At 49.5% G+C, this 8,835-nt stretch overlaps 5 protein-coding genes across 5 annotated transcripts, besides 5 other annotated features; all 5 read right to left on the reverse strand.

Annotated features, from left to right (window-relative positions):
* Positions 1 to 898, reverse strand: Tc00.1047053509825.7 (hypothetical protein, conserved; the record flags this gene model as incomplete). Its single annotated transcript, XM_800655.1, has 1 exon — positions 1 to 898. A coding segment is annotated over one exon (898 nt), but the record flags the coding sequence as incomplete, so codon positions are not given.
* Positions 1 to 8,835: a sequence feature (heterozygous, Esmeraldo-like haplotype).
* Positions 903 to 938: a microsatellite.
* Tc00.1047053509825.14 (40S ribosomal protein SA, putative) lies at positions 1,367 to 2,104 on the reverse strand (the record flags this gene model as incomplete). Its single annotated transcript, XM_800654.1, has 1 exon — positions 1,367 to 2,104. The coding sequence occupies one exon, from the start codon at positions 2,102 to 2,104 to the stop codon at positions 1,367 to 1,369; it is 738 nt and encodes a 245-aa protein (XP_805747.1).
* Tc00.1047053509825.20 (hypothetical protein, conserved) lies at positions 2,546 to 5,245 on the reverse strand (the record flags this gene model as incomplete). Its single annotated transcript, XM_800651.1, has 1 exon — positions 2,546 to 5,245. One exon carries the CDS (start codon positions 5,243 to 5,245, stop codon positions 2,546 to 2,548), a length of 2,700 nt encoding a protein of 899 aa, XP_805744.1.
* Positions 5,355 to 5,390: a microsatellite.
* On the reverse strand, positions 5,418 to 6,848 carry Tc00.1047053509825.30 (hypothetical protein, conserved; the record flags this gene model as incomplete). The annotated part of the gene is made up of 1 exon (XM_800652.1): positions 5,418 to 6,848. The coding sequence occupies one exon, from the start codon at positions 6,846 to 6,848 to the stop codon at positions 5,418 to 5,420; it is 1,431 nt and encodes a 476-aa protein (XP_805745.1).
* Positions 7,328 to 7,354: a microsatellite.
* Tc00.1047053509825.40 (hypothetical protein, conserved) lies at positions 7,371 to 8,666 on the reverse strand (the record flags this gene model as incomplete). The annotated part of the gene is made up of 1 exon (XM_800653.1): positions 7,371 to 8,666. One exon carries the CDS (start codon positions 8,664 to 8,666, stop codon positions 7,371 to 7,373), a length of 1,296 nt encoding a protein of 431 aa, XP_805746.1.
* Positions 8,705 to 8,743: a microsatellite.

The raw sequence follows: 8,835 nt of genomic DNA on the forward strand, positions 1-8,835 counted from the left end.
CCCACCACCCACCACCGCCCTTCCCACGTCCCAGCGCCGCCCTACGTGCGTTACCCCTCAGCCCTCCCGCCGGATTGTTCTCTGTGTGCGCATTGCCCCCTAAGTGTGCCCCACTGCCAGTACCACCTCTCCCATCAGCTACATACCTCTGCAATATTATAACAAGTAAGGCTAACTGTAGCATTATTAAGACAATAGTGGCATACTCACTTTGTAATGCCATCAGGCGGAATCGCACTGCCCGTGTTACATAAAACCGAAGAAAATACAGGTATATTCTTTCCAAGTAGGTAAGTAATCCCTCGCAATGCCTCCAACAGAATGCCTGATGTCGCTCATTTATAGGGTAAAGATGATACCAGGTGTAGCCAAGAACAGCATCGGCGACGGGTTCTGTCATCAGACGAGCCAACCGGCCATCTTCTACAACGCACGTTAAGCAACCTTCCTGTTCCTTCTCGTCCAAAAGGTATTTCATAAAGTCATTATAACGGTTATTTAAAAGTAAAGATACGCCTTCGTCCTTCGGTTCATGCAACTCCTTCACTTGTGAAATAATCAATGATGCTCGTTTCGCTCTTTCCGTACGGTCCCTGTCAAGTGCTGTGTCACAGCCAAGATTATTTGGGTTTTCCTCACATGCACGGATAAAGGAGCTGTGCGGTTTATCATATCCCTCAGTAGCCCTCATAAGCAATGTGCTCCGTGACAACTGAAATGCGTCCAAGCTGCGCAGAAATTCACCACACCTTTCACAATCTTCCGTCTTGCTAAGAAGTCGGCTAATGTCGATCATCGCACTCTCCCTTGTTGGCAGTCGTGAGAGATCCGCACAGAGAAAAAATACAACACACACAATCAGCAGCGTGCTAAACAACACCTTAAAAGAGAAAATCATTCCCTTTCTTTTCTTCTTCTGTTTTTTTTTTTTTTTTTTTGCTCTGTTTCCTTTTCCTTTGATAAGCTTTAATTTTGGCTTTTTAGATGATCCTTCGGCGCCTCCCTCCTCCTAGCCCTAAAATATAAAAACGTGTCGCATGCAGACAAAAGCAGTAAGGAAAAAAAAAAAGGAAAAGAAGAGAAAAAAGATAAAGCTGGGCGTGCGCTGCTCGGTAAACAGGCATTGCCCACCTCCGCGCGGCATACACGCACAAAGACAGTCCCTCTCCCTCTCCGGAGATGCAAACAAAGTGGGAATCATGACGGTGGGGCAGGCATTGTCAAGGCAATCACGCTGTCGAATGCACGGTGCCCCCTCTCACCAAAACACAAATAAGAAACAAAATAAATGACAATTGTTGTTCCTCACACCAAGCCTCAACGAGTTGCAGGCGTCCCTCCTCGTGGTGGCTGCTGTGGCCGCCACTCACTGCTCCCAGGCGTTGTTGTCGCGCTCAACCCAGCCGAAGCCCTCGTCCACCTCCGCCACCGGGGCGGCGGCCTGGTTGACCTCCTCGTGCTTCAGCGCCTCCTCAGGGTCGCGGTAGAAGAAGAGGTCCACCTTGACATCCCACGGCACACTGCGGGGGATCGTGCCGCGCAGGCGCAGCACCTCGCGGGCCAGCAGCCAGTACATCATGCTGATGGAGTAGCGGCCACGGTTGTTGCACGGAATGGCAATGTCCACAAACTCCAGCGGGGCGTCCGTGTCGCAGAAGGCAATCACGGGGATGTTCACAAGGCTGGCCTCACGAAGGGCCTGGTGGTCCGTGCGGGGGTCCGTGACAAGCAGCACGCGCGGCTGCATGAACTTCTTCTGGATCTGGTTCGTGAAGGTGCCGGGGATGAAGCGGCCAGCCAGGAACGACGTGCCGACAAGCTGCGAGAACTTGAAGATGGCGCGCTGACCAAAAAGACGCGTAGAGCAGACAGTGACGTCCTGCGGGTTTTCCACCGCGGCGATGACGCGGGCGGCGAGGATCAGCTTCTCCCACGTCATGTGGAGGTCAATGATGTTCGTGCCCTCCTTCGTGCGGCTGTGGATGTACTTCTTCATGGCGTTGCTGCGGTTCTTGGTGCCGAGGTGGCAGTGCATGGCAACGAGCTTCTGCACGTCGCCCTCCTTCATGCGGAGGACCTTGGCGCCAGATTCCACAGAGGTCATTCGGATGCAGTTGGGTTGTCCTTGAGTGCGACTTGCGTGAGCAGAACTGCATGGAAAAAAAACAAAGACAAACAAAGACAAAAAAAAGGGCAGTCAAATGAATAAATGCGCAACAGGAACATCCCTCACTCTCTCACTACTTGTGCGTGTGTGTCACATGATGGCAATGAGCGTCTGTTATGTGTGTCTGGGGAGTCAGTAACATGCGAAGACGCATTTAAATAAAATGGATACACTACAATCAGTGTCCTTTACATTGCATTGGGTATGTGTATGTGTTATTGCCGCCCAAGGAAGTAAGCCCAGACACATCGCCCGAAAAGAAATATATATATATAACACAAAGAACAATGGTATGATGGTGAATAGCATTCGGTGCCGCTGTGGACTCACACTCCAAAGTGATGCATAGAGAACAAGAACCACGACGTCACCTGCATCTCAAAATCCGGAAAAGGTCGATGTGTTTTTGGTGTGTGAAAGATACTCCGCAATTTTGTCGTTGCTCATTTGCATTTCATAGTACTTTCTCTTTGTTTCGTGGAGTTCACGTCGTAGACGTTCTGCCTCATATTTCAGCTCTGAAATGTGTGTAGATGTCATGTTCAACTCAGACGCCTTTTGTTTCATCACCGCGTTCTTATGGCCTAATTCCTTATGCATGACGTTTAGCTGCCGTGCCACCTCATGTCCTGGCTGACGGGCAAAAATGTTCTGCAGCTCCGTCACAAGACGTTGCTTTTCCTGAACCTCCATATCCTTCTCGACACATTCCTCAGACTTGGTGATGAGGCGACGCTGCAACAGAGCAATTTTTTTTTCGATTTCCTCTGGTGTAGGATCGCGGCCGGAGATGTTTTCCCAGCGGAGCGTATTCTTCGGGTTCTCCGCCTCCTCTGTGAGGGCCTGCACCTTCGCTCGTTGTGCCTGCAACTCGTACTGGAGTTGGTTGATTTCGTCCTTCAGACACTCCGTGTGAAATGCGCGTTTCTGTGCAATCGAAGCCTTCCGTTTCAAGTCCTCAATTTTTAATCGTAGCAGTCGCATGTCTTCTACGCGCGCCCGGCAGGCGGCTTCCCCGTGCGTCAACAACTCCTGCTGCATGCGCACCTTGTCGTAAAGAAGTGCAAGTTCGTCATTTCGCCGTATAAGTTGTGTGCCTAAGAGATCGCGTTCCCCACTCACCGCCAGGAACCGCTGCTGATGCTCACTGAGCTCCTTGTCGCACCGGCTGATGACCTTCACAAGCTGTTTGATCTTTTGCCCTACATTTTCACACCGCTGGTTCGCCTCATCCAAGGCGGCAGTTCGCTCATTGACAACTTTGCGAACTTTTGTCAGCTTGTCCTTTGACGTCTTCTGCGCGCTAGACTCCTCTTGAAACTTCTTCTCTTTCATCGCCAACTCCTCCTTCAGCTGAAGAATCTGGTGGTCCATCATGCGGAACTTTTGCTTCAACTCCACCACCTCGTCTTGCGACTCAATGAGTTTCTTTGAGTAAAGATTCCGCTCCGAGCGCACCTGTTCATATCGACTCTGCTGCTTTTTCAGTTTCTGCTCACTGTCATCAATCGCCTTTTGGGTCTCCTCGCAAGTAATGCTGGCGATCTTCAATTCTTCTTGTGCCTGCGTGTGGTGCAGGGAGACCTGCGAGACCTCATGCACATACTTCTCCCGTTCGCTCTCCAGCCGTGCCACCGTCTGCCGTAGACGTGTGCCGATCTCACGCTCACGTGCGATGGCGTCCTCTATCTCCGCCTGGCTCTCCACCTCATTCGCAATCAGTTTTTCAATGATCTGCATCTTCTCCCGTTCCTTCTCTGAGACTTTCTTCAGCGAATCCTTTTCCCGTTGCATCATTTCAAACGCACGACATAAATCCTCCTTTTCTCTCCTTGCCATTTCGATGCGTTTCTCAACATTTAACCGTTGCCGTTCAAGGTTCGTTTGATCCCGCCGTATGTCTTCATTCTGCTGCACAAGGCGGCAAAGTTCCTTGTAGTCATTGTCCCGTACCCGATGGGTCCGCTGCTTCTCCGCAGTAATATCAACGGCTTTCTTTTCTGCTTCTGTAATCTCCTTTCGAACCTCTCGGTGACGCTCATTTAAGGCCTCTCTTGTATCCACGGCATCATCGTAGGACTGCTGCGTGTGGTACAATTGCCTCTCCGCCGACTCAATCTTTTGCGCGAGCGCCTGTCGTCTGTTCTGGTCCTCCTGCAGCTGCAACCGCAAAAGATTGACAGCGGAAGAAAGTTTGCTGTGCAACTGTTCATGCGACTTCAGTTCCTTCTCACGCTGCTGCACGAGGAGGAGTTGCTCCCGCAGCTGTAAGTTGGAGCGATCCCGCGCCTTTAACTCCTTTTCGTATTCCTGCCGCACTGTCTTTTCACGATCTGTAACACGGCGCAGCTCTTCCTGATGTTTCATCATCTCCTCCTCCGCCTCCTTCATCTTGTGGCCCAACTCAAACGTCTCCCGCGTGAGTGTTTCCATCTGCTTGACAAGCTCGTCATACTCCGACTGCATCCGCTTCTTTTCCAGCTTCAACTCCTCAAGCGTGGCGGTCTGCGTGGGGGTGAGTTCGGTGCCGTTCTCCACAATCTCCTGCAACGAGAAGACCTCCTCTCGAAGTTTTTTAATCGTCTCCTTCGCGCGGGCGTCCTTCTCGTTCGCGACATCCACCATACGCCAGGCCTTCTCTGTCTCCTTCTTGAGCGCCTCAATGGTGGTGTGGTCGTCCTGCGCAAGCTTCACCGCGGCCTGCATCTTGGCAGCATTACTCATAAGCTCCTGCGTCAGCTGCTGACAGCGCCTCACCAGACGCTTCTCCGACTCATGGCTGTTGAGTAAAGCCCGGTGCAGCTTTTCGTACTCTTCGCGAAAACAGCCAAACTTCACGTGTCCCTCTAACGCTTGCATCGCCTCATTGAATTCGCGCTCCAGGTTGGCTAGCATGCCATCTGAAACGGTGACATCCTCCGGCTTCTGCGACGCCATCGGCGATGCACGGCCCACAGTGTTTCCTTTTTTTTTTTTTTTATTCTTGCGCTCACTCCTACTGCTTAAAAACAATGAAAAAAAAGTAACAAAATCCTCTTGTGTGTGGGAAAAGAAAAAGAAAAATGAAAGACTCCACATTGCCGTTCATCGCAGTGTAATGGAAAGAGGTGATGACACCCTCAAGCGGATAAATATCCCAGCAAAAGACCGCTCCATCCCGCGGATGTCAAGAGACGCAACAACGGCAAAAATGAAAGTAAAACAAAATAAAATAATAATAAAAAAGGGGGTGCATGTGTAGACTGAGAAGCTAAATAATGCCTCCTCGCTTCTCACTCCCTCGCTCGCTCGGCTGCCGACCACCACCACTAACACCAGCAGCGGTGGATACAAAACTAACACCTTCGTCCTCTATGCTTTGACCTGCCGGATGCTTAGCAGGAATGTAAAGAATAAATTCTCGTTTCAGTGCGGCAAGTTTGCGGTCAACACTCGCCAGCACTTCGTCAAACTCACCACGACTCAACACCCGAGATTCAAGATCCTGCAACCAGTCTTTCACCTCGTCAAATGCACCCTGCAGCGAACCCTGAAGGCACTGTTCATTGAGTATCTCTCCATGACGGTGCAGAGTGTCATGGATGTTAGCGATATCGTCCTGCAATAAAGACACCCTTCGTGGTAGATCGTCACTTACGTGGACGATCTTCTCTACTGCTTCCATCGTGTCCTCAACAAGTTGCAGATGTTTACTACTCAATTCTTGATGTACCTCCTGAACCTGTTCGCATGTCTTTTCCAAATGCGTCTGTAGCATCCCCTTCATCTCGCACCTCGTTTGTTCCTCAAAGTTGGACGTTTTGACGTCTATCGATGACGCATGTGTTTTCAATTCACTGCAAAGAGCCTCGATTTGGTCATGCAGCAAGTGCGTGACCTGTTCTATAGATTGATCTGTCTCGCGCTGAAAACTTAATTGCTCCTCACGGCATCGTACCTCATGTGTTGCACAGCGTTCATCAACACTCGCCATGTGACGTTTTATGGTGGCAGCGGTATCCTCCTGCAGGGAATGAAGTTGTTGTGTAAATGTCACGCGGAGTTGCTCCAGATCTTCCAGCGTTGAAACAAAAGACATACGCCGCAACATATCCCTCTGCTGTTCTTCCAGCTGCATCAGACGCTCCTCTTGACGTGCGGCGCGGCAATTGTCATGTTCCACCTTCTTCTGTATCTCCTCCAGGGAACTCTGGAAGCCGTCGAGCCTCCGGGCCGTCTCCGCCGTGTGCCGCTCAATATGGTGTTTAAAGTTCTGCAGCAAGTCACAGACCTCACTTCTGAGGAATTCCTGTGATGCCGTCACCGCATCGCCGCTCTGCTTCTTCCCCTCCGCATCGCTGCCAGAGAGCAGCAGCTCCTGAAGCTGTTGGTAAATAGACGCCAGGTCCGTGCAGTGCTTCTGCTGCTCTTCGGACATCACACGCCACTGCGCCGCCTGCTGTTCCTGCCGCTGTTTCAAAAACGCTACGGTGTCGCGTAGCGCATCCAGCTCTTCCCATACAACGTGCTCCTCGTACGGGCTCTTTCGGCGGAAATCGAGTGTGTGAAATTCCATTTTTCCCATCGAGACCCCAAACCGTAATTCCAGCACCGCACTTTTGACCACGTGTGCGATGCATGCAGCCCAAATAAATGCATGCAGGAAGAAAGAGAGAAAAGAAAAAGAAAAAAAGTAAATCATTTCTCATGTGCAATAATGACAAGAGAAAATATGCAACTAAAATGGGCGTTGCAATGCAATTCCCATACGTCCACCGCTAAACAACTACATCAACAACACCCGTACCATTGACAGCCATGCTGACTTATTTCCACTCATTCGCATCAATAAACTCGGTCCTATATATACACACACACACACACGTTCTTTCTTCCTTACGACACTTCTATTTTCTCAAATCAAACTTCTCTCATGCCTTTACTCCCCTCTGCATAATCGCAATACCCGAAGCCCTTCTAAACTACTTAACTGCAATATCCCCTCCCATCCTGCATCCCATTAATTACCGCCCCATACCTTTCCCCCCCCCCCCCCCTTTTTTTATTTTTATTTTTGGCCTTGTCCTTTTGCTAATCGAGAAACACACTCGGGCAGGCAAAAATAACAAATATATTCCCTTCTCTTTTCTTCGCAACAACAAAAGAAAAAAAAAATTACTAAATAATAATAATAATGATAATGACAATCTCTCCACGTCCTTTTCTACCACCGAAAATCGTTAAATATGTTCGTAATATTCATGTAAGTTCCGTGAAGCGAACTATCGGAGGAGTCGTTGTTGTGCTCCGCAAAGAGTTTTACGGCCGGTAGTGGGGGACAAAGGTTGTAATTCTTATCATCTGGGCGGTTGGCAGGAGACCAACCCTGCGTGATGCGAGTAAGCATGTGATGAAAGGGTTCACGCCCCTGCACAAACTCCTTCATCTTTGCTTTCACAGAGGGTGTAATGTCAGACTCAAATTGTAGCATCAAAGTATCCAGCTTGCCCATCTCGTCCTGAAAATAAACCACCTGATCTCCATAGCGAGACATGTTGCGGTATGACTCCACAACACACTCCTTGTGTAACAGAGAGGCATAGTAGGGGCGTTTCCATTCGAACTTGCTGACTTTTCCAAGCTTAACAGCAGGCGCCCCACCCCAAAGTTCCCCATCTCCAATCCTTGTATCGGCCGTAACTACGCTACCGGGAAGGATATGCACCATTGTTCCTGTTGTCACACCCTTCAGAATTTTGGTGTTGTGGCCGATGCGGTTAAATGGACCAATAGAACAGCTATCAAGAAAGCAGTTTGGTTCAATCATTGTGTTTTGCATTATGCGGCACACGCCATCCATTCCGTCCCATTGCTGATATGGATTAATAGCCTCATGACGTTGGTAAGCTAACAAATCCGTCGGTGCATCACTCACAATACATGTGTTTTCCATCACCTGTACACCCTCGGCTATGTAAACACAATTTGTGTCACCCTTCACTGTAACGCCTTCCATGATAACGGAGCCCATACCCACCACTACCTGTCCTACCAGCGAAGCGGTTTGTCCAATGTACTCTGCAGAGGCTTCAACAGAAGCGTGATAATTGTTTGGCACTTTTTGATAAAAGTACAACTGGGCGCACACACGATTCATAGAAAAGGGTTCTAAATAATGATCATACAAAACCTGCATGAGACGGGAACCTTTTTTAATTTCCCCGTAGTCCCCATAAGAGAGTTGCATAAAAGCGCCATCATAGTGATTCATTGGACCCCATTGGATAAGTGCCATCGAATGTCGTGGATCCTCTGGATCTAAAATAACCCCCGCACGGTCGTTCATATTTGTCATGGACGTCCCACCTTGCATGGTGAGCGTTTCCACAGGCAGTTGCTTGATCCAGCTAACCCAGCCAGGCCCGGCGTAGCGCCCGTCCATGAAGCCCCAGAGAATATCGGGATGTGCCGGTCCAATCGCCTCAGACGCCATGAAACGGGCAACCGTGCGCCGGAGCATCTTTTCGTAGCTTCAATCACCGCTTCTCGCCCCTCCTGTAAAAATAATAATAATAATAATAATAATAATAATAATAAATAAAAATACGGGCAAAAAGAAAAACGGGAGGCAACAAACTCATGCGTTACACCAGAGTCGCATTTCAACAGCTTCTTGGCATCATTATTTC

The sequence above is a fragment of the Trypanosoma cruzi genome, genomic scaffold, assembly GCF_000209065.1.
Source record: "Trypanosoma cruzi strain CL Brener 1047053516473 genomic scaffold, whole genome shotgun sequence".
NCBI lineage: Eukaryota > Euglenozoa > Kinetoplastea > Trypanosomatida > Trypanosomatidae > Trypanosoma > Trypanosoma cruzi.